General features: G+C 44.1%; 1 protein-coding gene across 1 annotated transcript; it reads right to left on the bottom strand.

The window, feature by feature from the left end:
- Window positions 1-173: 173 nt before the first annotated feature.
- On the bottom strand, window positions 174-10,698 carry atp5mf (ATP synthase membrane subunit f). The gene is made up of 4 exons (XM_062964485.1): window positions 10,552-10,698; window positions 8,601-8,708; window positions 7,955-8,071; window positions 174-338 (listed from the first exon to the last, which is right to left on the bottom strand). Exons 1-4 carry the CDS (start codon window positions 10,565-10,567, stop codon window positions 310-312), a joined length of 270 nt encoding a protein of 89 aa, XP_062820555.1. The 5' UTR covers window positions 10,568-10,698; the 3' UTR covers window positions 174-309.
- Window positions 10,699-20,443: the final 9,745 nt, after the last annotated feature.

Genomic DNA, 20,443 nt, shown 5'->3' with positions numbered 1-20,443 from the left:
GGTATATAGTGTTTTTTCAACAACATTGCCTTTCTCGGTGAGGGTTTGACTTCCTGAATCCCACCCAATGGGTTTCTGTGGCTAAGCAGAGATTTGAACCATCGTCTCCCATTCAATGAACTAAAATTTATTATCCTCTTCTTATAGTACTCAAATAAGTTCCACAAGTCACATTCACGGTATATATTTTTATTGGTCTCGGGGTACATAACTGATGCCAGAACAGAAATCCACATGTAAGAGCCAAGCTGCCTCCAGCTGAGAGGGTCTCCTATCAGAATTCAGAATGGCAAAATGCATCCTTCTGGTTCAGTGATACTTCCTCCAGCGGTCGTGCTCTAGAACCAAAACAAACCAGTCAGTTTAAGCCGCCTACCTTTGGAGATGTTCTTGTATATAGAGGGCAACCTTGAACGTAAAGGGGTTGTTTGAGACAATTTTTGTTTACTTTCTCAAACCAATTAAAAGAAATCTAGAAGGTTGTATGTAGGAAATGTTAAAAAGGTTAAATGTGCGAAATAGGTTGTTATTCATTAAATTCCTGGAGTTGATGGGTTCTATGCGACAACTAAATGATAACAGCTTGGACCCCAAATATACATTTTAAGTAGTTTTAAAGCAGCTCTAAAGCTTTCTGAGCCAGAGTTCACGCAGAGGTGAGGAGAGGAAGCAGGAAAGCAGCTTGCTCCTTGGTTTAGGTAAGGCCTGTCTAATAATTCCTTAAAAACCTGAGAGTGTGCACTCTTTTCTTAGATTGCCTACTCTTTTCTTAGACAGCCTTAAAAGCCTTAAAAACCTGTGTTTGTTGGACTCTTTTACCTTTAAAAACCTGAGTCTGGGCTGATTCTTGAGTGTGGGCTAGCTGTAATTAAGGCTTGCTGTTCTGCCATTGTTTGGAAGGTGAGGCAAGGCTATTGTTATTGAAAGTGTTGGCTTCCTGTTGAAGCTTTCTGAGCCAGAGTTCACGCAGAGGTGAGGAGAGGAAGCAGGAAAGCAGCTTGCTCCTTGGTTTAGGTAAGGCCTGTCTAATAATTCCTTAAAAACCTGAGAGTGTGCACTCTTTTCTTAGATTGCCTACTCTTTTCTTAGACAGCCTTAAAAGCCTTAAAAACCTGTGTTTGTTGGACTCTTTTACCTTTAAAAACCTGAGTCTGGGCTGATTCTTGAGTGTGGGCTAGCTGTAATTAAGGCTTGCTGTTCTGCCATTGTTTGGAAGGTGAGGCAAGGCTATTGTTATTGAAAGTGTTGGCTTCCTGTTGAAGCTTTCTGAGCCAGAGTTCACACAGAGGTGAGGAGAGGAAGCAGGAAAGCAGCTTGCTCCTTGGTTTAGGTAAGGCCTGTCTAATAATTCCTTAAAAACCTGAGAGTGTGCACTCTTTTCTTAGATTGCCTACTCTTTTCTTAGACAGCCTTAAAAGCCTTAAAAACCTGTGTTTGTTGGACTCTTTTACCTTTAAAAACCTGAGTCTGGGCTGATTCTTGAGTGTGGGCTAGCTGTAATTAAGGCTTGCTGTTCTGCCATTGTTTGGAAGGTGAGGCAAGGCTATTGTTATTGAAAGTGTTGGCTTCCTGTTGAAGCTTTCTGAGCCAGAGTTCACGCAGAGGTGAGGAGAGGAAGCAGGAAAGCAGCTTGCTCCTTGGTTTAGGTAAGGCCTGTCTAATAATTCCTTAAAAACCTGAGAGTGTGCACTCTTTTCTTAGATTGCCTACTCTTTTCTTAGACAGCCTTAAAAGCCTTAAAAACCTGTGTTTGTTGGACTCTTTTACCTTTAAAAACCTGAGTCTGGGCTGATTCTTGAGTGTGGGCTAGCTGTAATTAAGGCTTGCTGTTCTGCCATTGTTTGGAAGGTGAGGCAAGGCTATTGTTATTGAAAGTGTTGGCTTCCTGTTGAAGCTTTCTGAGCCAGAGTTCACGCAGAGGTGAGGAGAGGAAGCAGGAAAGCAGCTTGCTCCTTGGTTTAGGTAAGGCCTGTCTAATAATTCCTTAAAAACCTGAGAGTGTGCACTCTTTTCTTAGATTGCCTACTCTTTTCTTAGACAGCCTTAAAAGCCTTAAAAACCTGTGTTTGTTGGACTCTTTTACCTTTAAAAACCTGAGTCTGGGCTGATTCTTGAGTGTGGGCTAGCTGTAACTAAGGCTTGCTGTTCTGCCATTGTTTGGAAGGTGAGGCAAGGCTATTGTTATTGAAAGTGTTGGCTTCCGGTTGAAGCTTTCTGAGCCAGAGTTCACGCAGAGGTGAGGAGAGGAAGCAGGAAAGCAGCTTGCTCCTTGGTTTAGGTAAGGCCTGTCTAATAATTCCTTAAAAACCTGAGAGTGTGCACTCTTTTCTTAGATTGCCTACTCTTTTCTTAGACAGCCTTAAAAGCCTTAAAAACCTGTGTTTGTTGGACTCTTTTACCTTTAAAAACCTGAGTCTGGGCTGATTCTTGAGTGTGGGCTAGCTGTAATTAAGGCTTGCTGTTCTGCCATTGTTTGGAAGGTGAGGCAAGGCTATTGTTATTGAAAGTGTTGGCTTCCTGTTGAAGCTTTCTGAGCCAGAGTTCACGCAGAGGTGAGGAGAGGAAGCAGGAAAGCAGCTTGCTCCTTGGTTTAGGTAAGGCCTGTCTAATAATTCCTTAAAAACCTGAGAGTGTGCACTCTTTTCTTAGATTGCCTACTCTTTTCTTAGACAGCCTTAAAAGCCTTAAAAACCTGTGTTTGTTGGACTCTTTTACCTTTAAAAACCTGAGTCTGGGCTGATTCTTGAGTGTGGGCTAGCTGTAATTAAGGCTTGCTGTTCTGCCATTGTTTGGAAGGTGAGGCAAGGCTATTGTTATTGAAAGTGTTGGCTTCCTGTTGAAGCTTTCTGAGCCAGAGTTCACGCAGAGGTGAGGAGAGGAAGCAGGAAAGCAGCTTGCTCCTTGGTTTAGGTAAGGCCTGTCTAATAATTCCTTAAAAACCTGAGAGTGTGCACTCTTTTCTTAGATTGCCTACTCTTTTCTTAGACAGCCTTAAAAGCCTTAAAAACCTGTGTTTGTTGGACTCTTTTACCTTTAAAAACCTGAGTCTGGGCTGATTCTTGAGTGTGGGCTAGCTGTAATTAAGGCTTGCTGTTCTGCCATTGTTTGGAAGGTGAGGCAAGGCTATTGTTATTGAAAGTGTTGGCTTCCTGTTGAAGCTTTCTGAGCCAGAGTTCACGCAGAGGTGAGGAGAGGAAGCAGGAAAGCAGCTTGCTCCTTGGTTTAGGTAAGGCCTGTCTAATATTTCCTTAAAAACCTGAGAGTGTGCACCCACCACTACAGCAAAACACATTCTTACAGTATATACAATAAACAAAACAACTTTAAAAATACACACACAGGAAGGGGATAGCATTCTGCCCATAACACATACAATCCTCCTCGGTCACTTCACTCACCAAGAGATGGACCAACAGCAAATACTTGCCACCACATGCACCAGCTGTGGCATGTTCTGCTTTTTCACACAAAAACTAGTCAACTACATCTGCTCCAAATGCAAACAGATGACTCTGATGGAGCAGAGGATCCAACAGCTCGAGCACCGTATTAAGACCCTTAAGGACATTCAGGCACTCGAGCTCTTCTTGGACACTGCACAACACACTGCTGTAGATCTGCAGCCTGCATCACACCAACACCACCATGAACATGATCAGGAACCTTATGGGGAGATCAACTCACAGGTAGACAACCCTCAGGCTTGGAAGGAGGTCACCCATAGAAGGAGACACAGGACCAGGCAGCCTCCGCAGAACTCCTCTGCTCAGCTGCATTTACACAACAGATTTGAAATTCTAACACCATTAACATACAATCAGGAAACACATCTTGTGGAGGACCACAGTTTCTTAGATACCACTCAGTGGGCCACCCTTGATCAATGCGCAGGGGATAGCCCGGACGGGGACAGTGCATCACCACATTCACACTTATGTAATCATGCAAATGCTCCATCCCCAATCGTAGACCAGGAGCAACAGGAACATCCTTGGGAGAGTAATGGGCTCTCGGATGTATCTCAATGGATTGTCATTGATGAATGCACTGGGGATGTTGAGGAGGAGGACAACACTTTACACCTGCATGATTCACTTCAACAGGAACACTCTTCAGGGGACATACACACTGTCTTGCACAAAAGGGACCCGGTCAATCCTCAAAGGAAACAGGTCTTGGTAGTAGGTGACTCCCTCCTTAGAGGAACGGAAGCCATCATTTCCAGACCGGATGGGATGGCTCGAGAAACATGCTGCCTCCCGGGGGCAAAAATACACCATATCACTCAGAGGCTCAGCAGGCTCCTAAAGCCCCATCACCCTCCCCACCTTATGTTGATTCATGTAGGTACCAATGACACCGCTAGGCATACTTTTCAAAAGATCACAAATGATTTTCGAGCTCTGGGAACAAAGCTAAAACTGTATAATGTACATGTGATCTTTTCATCCCTCCTCCCCGTTGTAGGACACGGCTCTACAAGGGCCGGAAAAATAGTACAGGTCAATAACTGGCTCAGAAAATGGTGCCAAGAGGAGCATTTTGGCTTCCTTGACCATGGTCTACTCTTCCAGGAGGATGGCCTATTGGCAAGTGATGGGGTGCATCTCACACAAGCAGGAAAACATCTTTTTGCACACAGACTCACAAACCTCATCAGGCGCACTTTAAACTAGATCCACTGGGGGAGGGGAACAACAGCCTGGCGAACACTGTATTACCCACAACCACAGGGAACCGCCAAAAGGCTAAACGGAGGGTTGCACAAACACAGCAAGGACCAAGTACGGAGAGCACAATAATCCCAAATAAACAGCTCAAGGGGAGGTCACAGGGGCTTACATGTCTTTACACCAACGCTCAGAGCATGGGAAATAAGCAAGACGAACTCCAACTCTTAGCACAGCACCACACATACGATGTCATAGGCATCACTGAAACCTGGTGGGATGACTCCCATCACTGGAATGTAGCCATTGAGGGCTATAACCTCTTTCACAGAAATAGAACAAAAAGGAGAGGAGGGGGAGTAGCTTTATATGTCAAAAACAGTTACGTTGCAGAAGAAATGCAAGACTGTAATCTGGGAAACCAGCTAGAAAGCATCTGGATAAGAATCAAGGGAACCGGGACTCAAAAAGATCTTGTTGTGGGTGTCTACTACAGACCTCCGAGTCAGGATGAAGGACTTGATGAAGCCTTCTGTCAACAGCTGACCAAACAGGCACAAAGAAGAGATATAGTAGTCATGGGCGATTTCAATTATTCCGATATCTGCTGGAAAACAAACTCATCCAAGAGTACAAAGTCCAACAAATTCCTCACTTGCCTTGCAGACAACTTTATGGTCCAGAAGGTAGAAGAGGCAACAAGAGGATCAGCAACTCTTGATCTAATCTTAACAAATGTTGAAGACCTGATCAATACAGTTGAAGTGGTTGGATCCTTAGGGGCAAGTGACCATGTGCTCCTGGAGTTTGCAATACAAAGGAATGCTGAAACTAAGACAAGTCAAACACGCATTCTCGACTTTAAGAGAGCTGACTTCCAAAAAATGAAGGAATTACTGAGCGGCATTCCATGGACGCCGATATTAAAAAACAAGGGAGTTAAGGATGGATGGGAGTTTTTCAAAAGTGAAATACTCAAGGCGCAAATGCAAACAGTGCCAACAAAGAAGAAAAATAAGACAAGTGCAAAGAAGCCAGAATGGATGTCCAAAGAACTTCTAACTGAGCTAAAGCTCAAAAGTGACATGCACAAGAAGTGGAAAAGGGGAGAAATCACCAAAGAAGAATTCAAACGTATAGCCAACACCTGTAGGGAAAAGGTTCGCAAGGCTAAAGCACAAAATGAGCTCAGGCTTGCCAGGGACATAAAAAACAACAAAAAAGGCTTTTTTGCTTACGTTGGTAGAAAAAGGAAGAAAAAGGAGGCGATAGGGCCTCTGCAAGGAGAAGATGGGGTGATGGCGACAGGGGACAGGGAAAAGGCAGAACTGCTCAATGCCTTCTTTGCCTCGGTCTTCTCACAAAAAGAAAGCCATCTTCAACCTCAGCAACATGGAATGGGCGAAGGATTGGGGGAACTCCAACCCCAAATAGGGAAACAAGTTGTCCAGGAACACCTGGCCTCTCTAAACGAATTCAAGTCCCCAGGGCCAGATCAGCTACATCCAAGAGTATTGAAGGAATTAGCGGAAGTTATTTCAGAACCACTAGCAATTATCTTCGAGAGTTCTTGGAGAACGGGAGAAGTCCCAGCAGATTGGAGGAGGGCGAATGTGGTCCCTATCTTCAAGAAGGGAAAAAAGAACGACCCAAACAATTACCGTCCGGTCAGCCTCACATCGATACCAGGCAAGATTCTGGAAAAGATCATCAAGGAAGTGGTCTGCGAACACTTAGAAACAAATGCGGTCATTGCTAATAGTCAACACGGATTTACCAAAAACAAGTCATGCCAGACTAATCTGATCTCTTTTTTCGATAGAGTTACGAGTTGGGTCGATACAGGGAATGCTGTGGATGTAGCCTACCTGGATTTCAGTAAGGCCTTCGACAAAGTCCCCCACAACCTTCTGGCAAATAAACTAGTAAAATGTGGGCTAGACAAAACTACGGTTAGGTGGATCTGCAATTGGCTAAGCGAACGAACCCAAAGGGTGCTCACCAATGCGTCATCTTCATCATGGAAAGAAGTGACAAGTGGAGTGCCGCAGGGCTCCGTCCTGGGCCCGGTTCTGTTCAACATCTTTATTAACGACTTAGACGAAGGGTTAGAAGGCACGATCATCAAGTTTGCAGACGACACAAAACTGGGAGGGATAGCTAACACTCCAGAAGACAGGAGCAGAATTCAAAATGATCTTGACAAACTAGAGAGATGGGCCGAAACTAACAAAATGAAGTTCAACAGGGACAAATGCAAGATACTTCATTTCGGCAGAAAAAATGGAAATCAAAGATACAGAATGGGGGACGCCTGGCTTGACAGCAGTGTGTGCGAAAAAGACCTTGGAGTCCTCGTGGACAACAAGTTAAACATGAGCCAACAATGTGATGCAGCAGCTAAAAAAGCCAACGGGATTCTGGCCTGCATCAATAGGGGAATAGCGTCTAGATCCAGGGAAGTCCTGCTCCCCCTCTATTCTGCCTTGGTCAGACCACAACTCGAATACTGTGTCCAATTTTGGGCACCACAGTTGAAGGGAGATGTTGACAAGCTGGAAAGCGTCCAGAGGAGGGCGACTAAAATGATTAAGGGTCTGGAGAACAAGCCCTATGAGGAGCGGCTTAAAGAGCTGGGCATGTTTAGCCTGCAGAAGAGAAGGCTGAGAGGAGACATGATAGCCATGTACAAATACGTGAAGGGAAGTCATAGGGAGGAGGGAGCAGGCTTGTTTTCTGCTGCCCTGCAGACTAGGACACGGAACAATGGCTTCAAACTACAGGAAAGGAGATTCCACCTGAACATCAGGAAGAACTTCCTCACTGTGAGGGCTGTTCGACAGTGGAACTCTCTCCCCCGGGCTGTGGTGGAGGCTCCTTCCTTGGAGGCTTTTAAGCAGAGGCTGGATGGCCATCTGTCGGGGGTGCTTTGAATGCGATTTCCTGCTTCTTGGCAGGGGGTTGGACTGGATGGCCCATGAGGTCTCTTCCAACTCTACTATTCTATGATTCTATGATTCTAAGTTGCTAGATGGCTCAAAACTGAAGAGTTCGATCGAATCATAGGCTCAAGTTGGAAGAGCACAATCAGAACAATACTAGTGTGTGCCATTATGCAGGAATAGAGAATCTCCAGATGCTAGACTGCAACTCCAAAAGCTCTTGCCCCTGCTTGGAATTACAGTCTAATAACATCTGTATTCTCTGTAACGAGGAGAGTAATTATGGGATTAAACACATTTTTAACATTCGTTCTCAACTATATGATATTAAGCTTTCCTTACTGAGATGCTTGTAATTCCAGATGTAGCTGATGATGACATAACCAGTTAACATCATGGCAATGCCGCCAATGCCGCCTCTCCTCACATCAATGTACTTTGCGACAAATCTGTCATAACCTAGTGAAAACAACAACAACATATAACTTATAATTTCCGGAGACAGCTAAGGGATATAAAGCTCAATCTCATCAATAAAAATATGCAAAGTCAGAGACTTATAATTTGTTTTTTTCCTTGTAGGAGACTACACTTTAGTACAGGAAAACCACCTTTAAAATGTGCTTATTGCAATTTTTGTTTCAAGCTTTGCCAACTGCCCAGGACTTTTATTCAAAGGCAGGAGAATATTAATCACTTAAATAGAAAAGAGCAGAAAGGCTCAAATGCCACGTATTTCAAGACTGAAGCTCTTCATGCAAATATTTGTGCATACTAGTGAACTGAAATTAGAGGATAATGCTTCAGTCATTTGCTTCTTTCTACTCAGCTATTGCACAAAATTCAACTAAAGCTTTCTCCCGTATAAATAAGTTTGCCCGTATCTATTCTAGAACCTTGTTCTCTACAGATATGTTCAACCACAACCTGTTATTCCCAGCCAAGCACAAACCCGCACCTCAGAACCAAAGGTCTTCCAAATACTCACCTCCTTGAATACCTCTCGCAATCCCCAACGGGGTGTAATCTCGAGTGGCCAACCAGCTCGGCAGCTGCCCAACTTTCACATCCAAGAGCCGTTTCTCCTGAAGAGGAACTAGGAGGCAAAATCAAGAATGCAAAGGGCTGATTATGGGAGATCAAGCCAAGTTTTTCGTGCTATATGACTATGTTCTAGTAGCATTCTCACCTGACATTTTGCCTGCATCTGTGGCAAGCATACTCAGAGGTTTGCTCAGAGATCTGTTTGAAATGAGGCAAGTGGAGTGTACATATATCTGTGGAATGATGTCCAGGGTGGGAGAAAGAAGCCTTGTCTGTTGGAAGCAAGTGTGGATGTTGCAATGAGCAAGCTTGATTAGCATTGAGTAGCCATGTAGCTGCAAAGTCAATCAATGAAGGTATCATGTGACATGCTTTGCTAATTATATATACAGTAGAGTCACACTTATCCAACATTCTGGATTATCCAATGCATTTTTGTAGTCAACGTTTTCAATGCATTGTGATATTTTGGTGCTAAATTCATAAATATAGTAATTATTACATAGCATTAATGTGTAATGAACTTTTTTGTCAAATTTGTTGTATAACATGATGTTCTGCTGCTTAATTTGTAAAATCATAACCTAATTTGATGTTTAATAGGCTTTTTCTTAATCCCTCCTTATTATCCAAGATATTCGCTTATCCAAGCTTCTGCCGGCCCGTTTACATTGGCTAAGCGAGACTCTACTGTATATATGTGTGTGTGTATATGTATATATATATGTATACACACATGCATATATATATATATACAACATAATTTACAATATATAATATATTGTATATGCATATAATATTAATATTATTTTGTAATACAATATAATACTAATAATACAGTATAATATAAATTATATATTATATATCACATGCAATATTAATAATATTGTAATATATAGATATAGTACAATATGGTAATTTATTGCCAGTATTGTGCTATCCTAATAATATAATATTGTATGTAAATTTAATTTATAAGCCGCTCTGAGTCCCCTTCAGGGTGAGAAGGGCGGGATATAAATGTATTAATTAAATAAATATGTTTAGAGGTAGCCTGACTGTTGTTGCCTGGAGGCACCCTCTGTGGAATGATGTCCAGGGTGGGAGAAAGAATCCTGATATGTTTGAATCAAGTGTGAATGTTGCAATTAGCAAGTTTGATTGGCACTGAGAAGCCATGAAGCTGCAAAGTCAACCAGTGAGGGTATCTGCATAGAGGTAGCCTGGCCGCCAATGCCTGGAGGCACCCTCTGTTTTGGAGATATTAACTGGCACTTAATTGTTTGCTGTTTGGAATTCCCATATCCTTTATTTACTTTTTTCGATCAAGGCAACATCAGCCAACAAACACCCTCACTGATTGACTTTGCAACGGCAAGGCTACTCAAGCTTGCTAACTGCAACATTCACATTCGCTTTAAACACATACGGTTTCTTCCTCCCACGCTGGACTTTATATATACATATACATACAGACTCCACTTGCTTCACGGCCAACAGACCTCTGAGGATGCTGTTAGCCACAGATGCAGGCGAAACGTCAGAAGAGGATGCTGCTGGAACAGGGCCAGCTTGGGCCCTCCAGGTGTTCTGGACTCCAACTCCCACAATTCCTAACAGCCTGCCGGCTGTTAGGAATTGTGGGAGTTGGAGTCCAGAACACCTGGAGGGCAGCCTCAAGTTACACAAGGTCTCTTCCTTCCCCGCCTTGGCCTACAAACATTCATTCAGTGAAGGGAGGCAGGCGCGGCCTGGCACCCCGCAGGCCTCACACCCAAACCCGGCTCGGAAGGCGAGGCTCCCGGCTTCCTTCCTCCTCCTCCTCCCGGGCCTCGGCGACTAGGCCTCGACGGAGCCGGGTCACCTTGGAAACGCCCTGCCCGAACGCAGCTTACCAGGCCGGTCCGCCATCTTGCCGCCTTGTCAATGAGCTTCCGGCGACGCTGAGGCGGACGCGCAGGCGCACAAGGAAAAATGATGCCTACAGTGGGCGAGGCTGTTCCCTCAAATTATGACGGCGCGCAGGCGCACAAGGGAAAGTGATGCCTGCAGTAGGTGGGGCTAGCTTCCCTCAAATCGGAAGAAAGCCGCGCAGGCGCATAAGGGAAAGTGATGCCTGCAGTGCCTTTCATGTTCCATGCTTCCCCGTGTAGACTTGCCCACAGCTGCATGGCACAGGAAAGGCCCTGCAGACTCACCCAACCAGAGAAAACCATGAACCAACCTGGACACAGAATATTTATTAATTACAGTATTTCACCCAAGAAGAGGGCTCAGGGTGGCTTACAAATAGAAAACACACATACAAACAATAACAATAACATTTCAATTCAATCTAAAATTCAGTTGCATTAAAACATTCGTAAAATAATTAGTATTATTAACTTCATTTCTATCCCACTCTTCTCACCCCATAGGGGACTCAGAGCGGCATACAAAATACATCTTGGCAAAAATTCAATGCCTTATACAAAGGAAATAAAACATAACATTTCAATTCAATTTAAAATTCAGTTGCATTAAAACATTCGTAAAATTATTAACTTCATTTCTATCCTGCTCTTCTCACCCCGTAGGGGACTCAGAGCGGCATACAAGACACATCTAGGCAAAAACTCAATGCTTTATTATACAAAGCAAATAAAACATAATATAAAATCATTATTATTATTATTAACTTCATTTCTATCCTACTCTTCTCATCCCGTAGGGGACTCAGAGCGGCATACAAGATACATCTAGGCAAAAACTCAATGCCTTATTATACAAAGGAAATAAAACATAACATTTTAAAATTCAATTTAAAATTCAGTTGCATTAAAACATTCGTAAAATAATAATAATAATTATTATTAACTTCATTTCTATCCCACTCTTCTCACCCTATAGGGGAATCAGAGCGGCATACAAGATACATCTAGGCAAAAACTCAATGCCTTATTATACAAAGCAAATAAAACCTAACATGAAATCAATAGAAACAATCAACATGTAAGAGTTAAATACTCTTCTGCACTTGCCGGACGTACTTGGGGTGCAAGGAAATTGCAGTGTTTCTCTCAAGTTACAACTTTATTTCTAGAACACAAGGTCAGGTTTATAAAATGCAGCAAAACAAACTGTATTGTAATCTAGATGTTTAATGTTGTCACAAATTTAATGTTATGCCTTTGAATAATAATAATCAGAACACACTTTTTCGAGAAGAGTTTTATTATTGAAAGCTGACATCATTGGAAAGGGGTCGAGCTCAGCAGCCGGGCGTCCTCCGAAAAGGCAAGGCCTCCTCCTCTCCGCTTGGATCTTCTTCTTTCCTTCCCTCCTTCCTTCCTTCCTTCCTTCGCTCTTGTCCAGGAGGAGCCGCTCCCTCCGGGATTTTGGATGCATGAAACAAGGGAGAAAACAGGGGTCAGGAGGGCCAAACCAAGGGGAGTATATCTCGCTTTTGGGGGGACTCTTGGGAACTATGGGAGCAAAGCCACCGCTTTAAGCATGTCGCTTTTTCTGCTAAGAATAGAGGATCCCCTTCAACCAGGCATTTATTGGGAATGGAGGTCCCTGGGTGGTGTGTGGCCCTACACTGAGAAAAGGGGGTCCTACGTGCCTATGTTTGCATTAAAAAGCAGGTTCCCTGTGCACGAGGCGTTTGCACTGACCCGAGAGGCCACTCCCAGCGCAGGGCAGGGGCAGGGTGGGCCTTGGGGGCCGGAGCCCTTCTTTCTATGGGAGGCCGGGAGGCCCCCTCCCAGCTTGGTTCTTGCCAGCAGGCAAAAACAGTCCTATTTAAAATCGCTACTCTAGTTAAAATTGGGTTAGTAGGGTTAGTATTAAGGGTAGTTAAGGTATTAAGGTCAGCTACTAAATTCCAGGGACATTTTAAAATGCCTGTGACGTGTGCTGAGAGCGGCCTCTCGGGTTCCCAGAGGGTTCCTCACGATGCCGTGACCCCCTCCCTGTATAGGAAGCCCCCCCCCCCAAATAATCTGCCTAGGGCAAAGGGAGGACACTTCCGTCCCTGAGTGGGACCTCGATGCCAAACACAAAGGGAGCCGTGTTCTTCATGCAAATGCCTAGCGCACAGGGAACATGTTTTTTAATGCAAAGCTAGGCGTTAAATGCCCGGTCTAACATTAATTACAGGGGATCTCAGTTGGGGGGCCCTCCCCATCAGTGGGGGGGGGGGGCGCTCCCCCTAGCTACAACATAGTACTATATAATATAATAATATTGTGCTATGATAATAATATACTATATTGTATATTAATGTAATATCGATACTAATACTCTGACATATAATACGATACTAACATTATAATTAATGCAACATAATACTAACAATAATACAATATAATATTAATTACACATTATATATTGAATGTAATATTATTACTAATAATATTTCTATATAGTGGTATAGTGCAATGTAATAATATATAATGCTAATATTGTACTATGCTAATGATATATTGTATGTAAATATAATTTGTGAGCCGCTCTGAGTCCCATTTGGGGTGAGAGAGGGCGGGGTATAAATGTAGTAAGTAAGTAAATAAATAAATAAATAAATAAATTTCCTTTTACCAGGCTTCAAATTAATAATATGGGGTACCCCCATGCCTGGCTATGCAGTCATTAGGAATAGGCTGTGCCCCATATGCCTGCATTTAGGTTAAGATTCTGCCAGGCATCCTATTAAATATGGAGGGTCCTTCGCCTTACTTTAATCAGAGAGGATCTCCTATATCCAAGAATAGAAGTTCCCACCTGCTAGGTTTGGCTTTAAACATAGTGGGTCCCCCATAAGCCTGGTTTTAAATTAATAGCAAACCTCCTTTAACGAGGGTTTGTCTTACAAATAGAGTTTTCCACGTGCCAGGCCCTTTTTATCAAGGTTGGCAATAAAAGGGGGTCCACATATACCTTGAATGGATTCCCTTTGCAAGCGCTTGGCCGGAAGCCCCAAACTGGTTGAAGGCATTTACAATGGCCAATCGCTGGAGTGTGAGTCCCATATCTATTGGGGGAAGAGTCCGTGTGGGCCCCCAGCTGTATGTGTGTGTGTGTGTGTGTGTGTTTGTATGTGTGTGTTTATGTGTGCAAGGGAGCCTTGGAGGCTGGAAGGAGCGTCTCACCTGGCTTCAGGGCTCCGCTGTAGGAATCTCCTCAGAAACTTCTTTTTGCCTGTATAGCCAATGCTTTCCAAACAGGAAGGATCCCTCTCGGCCGATGGGAGACGGTGTCCGGCAGGAGACCTCCGGGAGTCCAGGCACATAAAACGGGAGAGAAAACAGCGGGTCAGAAGAGACAAGGTTAAAAAAAACGGAGATTTCCCTACGGGAGGACCTTAACAGTTAAAAGAACCAGGGATATCCCTACATGAAGGCCTTAACAGTTAAAAGAACCAGGGATATCCCTACATGAAGGCCTTAACGGTTAAAATAAACAGGGATATCCCCACGTGAGGGCCTTAACGGTTAAAAGAACCAGAGATATCCCTACATGAAGGCCTTAACGGTTAAAAGAACCGGGGATATCCCTACATGAGGGCCTTAACGGTTAAAAGAACCAGGGATATCCCTACATGAAGGCCTTAACTGTTAAAAGAACCAGGGATATCCCTACATGAGGGCCTTAACGGTTAAAAGAACCAGGGATATCCCTACATGAGGGCCTTAACGGTTAAAAGAACCAGGGATATCCCTACATGAAGGCCTTAACGGTTAAAAGAACCAGGGATATCCCTACATGAGGGCCTTAACGGTTAAAAGAACCAGGGATATCCCTACATGAAGGCCTTAACGGTTAAAAGAACCAGGGATATCCCTACATGAGGGCCTTAACGGTTAAAAGAACCAGGGATATCCCTACATGAAGGCCTGAACGGTTAAAAGAACCAGGGATATCCCTACATGAAGGCCTTAACGGTTAAAAGAACCAGGGATATCCCTACATGAGGGCCTTAACGGTTAAAAGAACCAGGGATATCCCTACATGAGGGCCTTAACGGTTAAAAGAACCAGGGATATCCCTACATGAAGGCCTTAACGGTTAAAAGAACCAGGGATATCCCTACATGAGGGCCTTAACGGTTAAAAGAACCAGGGATATCCCTACATGAAGGCCTTAACGGATAAAAGAACCAGGGATATCCCTACATGAAGGCCTTAACGGTTAAAAGAACCAGGGATATCCCTACATGAAGGCCTTAACGGTTAAAAGAACCGGGGATATCCCTACATGAGGGCCTTAACGGTTAAAAGAACCGGGGATATCCCTACATGAGGGCCTTAACGGTTAAAAGAACCAGGGATATCCCTACATGAGGGCCTTAACGGTTAAAAGAACCAGGGATATCCCTACATGAGGGCCTTAACGGTTAAAAGAACCGGGGATATCCCTACATGAGGGCCTTAACGGTTAAAAGAACCAGGGATATCCCTACATGAAGGCCTTAACGGTTAAAAGAACCGGGGATATCCCTACATGAGGGCCTTAACGGTTAAAAGAACCGGGGATATCCCTACATGAGGGCCTTAACGGTTAAAAGAACCAGGGATATCCCTACATGAAGGCCTTAACGGTTAAAAGAACCAGGGATATCCCTACCTGAAGGCCTTAACGGTTAAAAGAACCAGGGATATCCCTACATGAGGGCCTTAACGGTTAAAAGAACCAGGGATATCCCTACCTGAAGGCCTTAACGGTTAAAAGAACCAGGGATATCCCTACATGAGGGCCTTAACGGTTAAAAGAACCAGGGATATCCCTACATGAGGGCCTTAACGGTTAAAAGAACCAGGGATATCCCTACATGAGGGCCTTAACGGTTAAAAGAACCAGGGATATCCCTACATGAGGGCCTTAACGGTTAAAAGAACCAGGGATATCCCTACATGAAGGCCTTAACGGTTAAAAGAACCAGGGATATCCCTACATGAAGGCCTTAACGGTTAAAAGAACCAGGGATATCCCTACATGAGGGCCTTAACGGTTAAAAGAACCGGGGATATCCCTACATGAAGGCCTTAACGGTTAAAAGAACCAGGGATATCCCTACATGAAGGCCTTAACGGTTAAAAGAACCAGGGATATCCCTACATGAAGGCCTTAACGGTTAAAAGAACCAGGGATATCCCTACATGAAGGCCTTAACGGATAAAAGAACCAGGGATATCCCTACATGAAGGCCTTAACGGTTAAAAGAACCAGGGATATCCCTACATGAAGGCCTTAACGGTTAAAAGAACCAGGGATATCCCTACATGAGGGCCTTAACGGTTAAAAGAACCAGGGATATCCCTACATGAAGGCCTTAACGGTTAAAAGAACCAGGGATATCCCTACATGAGGGCCTTAACGGTTAAAAGAACCAGGGATATCCCTACATGAGGGCCTTAACGGTTAAAAGAACCAGGGATATCCCTACATGAGGGCCTTAACGGTTAAAAGAACCAGGGATATCCCTACATGAAGGCCTTAACGGTTAAAAGAACCAGGGATATCCCTACATGAGGGCCTTAACGGTTAAAAGAACCAGGGATATCCCTACATGAAGGCCTTAACGGATAAAAGAACCAGGGATATCCCTACATGAAGGCCTTAACGGTTAAAAGAACCAGGGATATCCCTACATGAGGGCCTTAACGGTTAAAAGAACCAGGGATATCCCTACATGAGGGCCTTAACGGTTAAAAGAACCAGGGATATCCCTACATGAGGGCCTTAACGGTTAAAAGAACCAGGGATATCCCTACATGAAGGCCTTAACGGTTAAAAGAACCAGGGATATCCCTACATGAGGGCCTTAACGGTTAAAAGAACCAGGGATATCCCCACATGAAGGCCTTAACGGTTAAAAGAACCAGGGATATCCCTACATGAAGGCCTTAACGGTTAAAAGAACCAGGGATATCCCTACATGAGGGCCTTAACGGTTAAAAGAACCAGGGATATCCCTACATGAAGGCCTTAACGGTTAAAAGAACGAGGGATATCCCTACATGAAGGCCTTAACGGTTAAAAGAACCAGGGATATCCCTACATGAAGGCCTTAACGGTTAAAAGAACCAGGGATATCCCTACATGATGGCCTTAACGGTTAAAAGAACCAGGGATATCCCTACATGAGGGCCTGAACGGTTAAAAGAACCAGGGATATCCCTACATGAAGGCCTTAACGGATAAAAGAACCAGGGATATCCCTACATGAAGGCCTTAACGGTTAAAAGAACCAGGGATATCCCTACATGAGGGCCTTAACGGTTAAAAGAACCAGGGATATCCCTACATGAAGGCCTTAACGGTTAAAAGAACCAGGGATATCCCTACATGAAGGCCTTAACGGTTAAAAGAACCAGGGATATCCCTACATGATGGCCTTAACGGTTAAAAGAACCAGGGATATCCCTACATGAGGGCCTTAACGGTTAAAAGAACCAGGGATATCCCTACATGAAGGCCTTAACGGTTAAAAGAACCAGGGATATCCCTACATGAGGGCCTTAACGGTTAAAAGAACCAGGGATATCCCTACATGAAGGCCTTAACGGTTAAAAGAACCAGGGATATCCCTACATGAAGGCCTTAACGGTTAAAAGAACCAGGGATATCCCTACATGATGGCCTTAACGGTTAAAAGAACCAGGGATATCCCTACATGAAGGCCTTAACGGTTAAAAGAACCAGGGATATCCCTACATGATGGCCTTAACGGTTAAAAGAACCAGGGATATCCCTACATGAAGGCCTTAACGGTTAAAAGAACCAGGGATATCCCTACATGATGGCCTTAACGGTTAAAAGAACCAGGGATATCCCTACATGATGGCCTTAACGGTTAAAAGAACCAGGGATATCCCTACATGATGGCCTTAACGGTTAAAAGAACCAGGGATATCCCTACATGAAGGCCTTAACGGTTAAAAGAACCAGGGATATCCCTACATGAAGGCCTTAACGGTTAAAAGAACCAGGGATATCCCTACATGAGGGCCTTAACGGTTAAAAGAACCAGGGATATCCCTACATGAAGGCCTTAACGGTTAAAAGTACCAGGGATATCCCTACATGAAGGCCTTAACGGTTAAAAGAACCAGGGATATCCCTACATGAGGGCCTTAACGGTTAAAAGAACCAGGGATATCCCTACATGAGGGCCTTAACGGTTAAAAGAACCAGGGATATCCCTACATGAAGGCCTTAACGGTTAAAAGAACCAGGGATATCCCTACATGAGGGCCTTAACGGTTAAAAGAACCAGGGATATCCCTACATGAAGGCCTTAACGGTTAAAAGAACCAGGGATATCCCTACATGAAGGCCTTAACGGTTAAAAGAACCAGGGATATCCCTACATGAAGGCCTTAATGGTTAAAAGAACCAGGGATATCCCTACATGAAGGCCTTAACGGTTAAAAGAACCAGGGATATCCCTACATGAGGGCCTTAACGGTTAAAAGAACCAGGGATATCCCTACATGATGGCCTTAACGGTTAAAAGAACCAGGGATATCCCTACATGAAGGCCTTAACGGTTAAAAGAACCAGGGATATCCCTACATGATGGCCTTAACGGTTAAAAGAACCAGGGATATCCCTACATGAAGGCCTTAACGGTTAAAAGAACCAGGGATATCCCTACATGATGGCCTTAACGGTTAAAAGAACCAGGGATATCCCTACATGAAGGCCTTAACGGTTAAAAGAACCAGGGATATCCCTACATGAGGGCCTTAACGGTTAAAAGAACCAGGGATATCCCTACATGATGGCCTTAACGGTTAAAAGAACCAGGGATATCCCTACATGAAGGCCTTAACGGTTAAAAGAACCAGGGATATCCCTACATGAGGGCCTTAACGGTTAAAAGAACCAGGGATATCCCTACATGATGGCCTTAACGGTTAAAAGAACCAGGGATATCCCTACATGAGGGCCTTAACGATTAAAAGAACCAGGGATATCCCTACATGAGGGCCTTAACGGTTAAAAGAACCAGGGATATCCCTACATGAAGGCCTTAACGGTTAAAAGAACCAGGGATATCCCTACATGAGGGCCTTAACGGTTAAAAGAACCAGGGATATCCCTACCTGAAGGCCTTAACGGTTAAAAGAACCAGGGATATCCCTACATGAGGGCCTTAACGGTTAAAAGAACCAGGGATATCCCTACCTGAAGGCCTTAACGGTTAAAAGAACCAGGGATATCCCTACATGAGGGCCTTAACGGTTAAAAGAACCGGGGATATCCCTACATGATGGCCTTAACGGTTAAAAGAACCAGGGATATCCCTACATGAGGGCCTTAACGGTTAAAAGAACCGGGGATATCCCTACATGAGGGCCTTAACGGTTAAAAGAACCAGGGATATCCCTACATGAGGGCCTTAACGGTTAAAAGAACCAGGGATATCCCTACATGAGGGCCTTAACGGTTAAAAGAACCAGGGATATCCCTACATGAGGGCCTTAACGGTTAAAAGAACCAGGGATATCCCTACATGATGGCCTTAACGGTTAAAAGAACCAGGGATATCCCTACATGAGGGCCTTAACGGTTAAAAGAACCAGGGATATCCCTACATGAGGGCCTTAACGGTTAAAAGAACCAGGGATATCCCTACATGAAGGCCTTAACGGTTAAAAGAACCAGGGATATCCCTACATGAGGGCCTTAACGGTTAAAAGAACCAGGGATATCCCTACATGAAGGCCTTAACGGTTAAAAGAACCAGGGATATCCCTACATGAAGGCCTTAACGGTTAAAAGAACCAGGGATATCCCTACATGAGGGCCTTAACGGTTAAAAGAACCAGGGATATCCCTACATGAAGGCCTTAACGGTTAAAAGAACCAGGGATATCCCTACATGAGGGCCTTAACGGTTAAAAGAACCAGGGATATCCCTACATGAGGGCCTTAACGGTTAAAAGAACCGGGGATATCCCTACATGAGGGCCTTAACGGTTAAAAGAACCAGGGATATCCCTACATGAGGGCCTTAACGGTTAAAAGAACCAGGGATATCCCTACATAAGGGCCTTAACGGTTAAAAGAACCAGGGATATCCCTACATGAGGGCCTTAACGGTTAAAAGAACCAGGGATATCCCTACATGAAGGCCTTAACGGTTAAAAGAACCAGGGATATCCCTACATGAGGGCCTTAACTGTTAAAAGAACCAGGGATATCCCTACATGAAGGCCTTAACGGTTAAAAGAACCAGGGATATCCCTACATTAGGGCCTTAACGGTTAAAAGAACCAGGGATATCCCTACATGAGGGCCTTAACGGTTAAAAGAACCAGGGATATCCCTACATGAGGGCCTTAACGGTTAAAAGAACCAGGGATATCCCTACATTAGGGCCTTAACGGTTAAAAGAAAAAGGGATATCCCTACATGAGGGCCTTAACGGTTAAAAGAACCAGGGATATCCCTACATTAGGGCCTTAACGGTTAAAAGAACCAGGGATATCCCTACATGAGGGCCTTAACGGTTAAAAGAACCAGGGATATCCCTACATGAAGGCCTTAACGGTTAAAAGAACCAGGGATATCCCTACATGAGGGCCTTAACGGTTAAAAGAACCAGGGATATCCCTACATGAAGGCCTTAACGGTTAAAAGAACCAGGGATATCCCTACATGAGGGCCTTAACGGTTAAAAGAACCAGGGATATCCCTACATGAGGGCCTTAACGGTTAAAAGAACCAGGGATATCCCTACATTAGGGCCTTAACGGTTAAAAGAAAAAGGGATATCCCTACATGAGGGCCTTAACG

The sequence above is a fragment of the Anolis carolinensis genome, unplaced genomic scaffold (genome assembly GCF_035594765.1).
Source record: "Anolis carolinensis isolate JA03-04 unplaced genomic scaffold, rAnoCar3.1.pri scaffold_13, whole genome shotgun sequence".
In the NCBI taxonomy this organism is placed as follows: domain Eukaryota; kingdom Metazoa; phylum Chordata; class Lepidosauria; order Squamata; family Dactyloidae; genus Anolis; species Anolis carolinensis.
Note: the sequence above shows the minus strand (reverse complement) of the source record. Positions and strands in the feature narration are given on the sequence as shown.

Bases quoted from the DNA above. Each gene is read 5' to 3' on its own strand.
- atp5mf (XM_062964485.1), bottom strand. The intron at 8,072-8,600 runs GTGAGTATTTGG...TGTTTTCACTAG, and splicing joins TGCGAGAGGTATTCAAGGAG to GTTATGACAGATTTGTCGCA. The intron at 339-7,954 runs GTAAGGAAAGCT...TTTTGGTTCTAG, and splicing joins CTGGAATTACAAGCATCTCA to AGCACGACCGCTGGAGGAAG.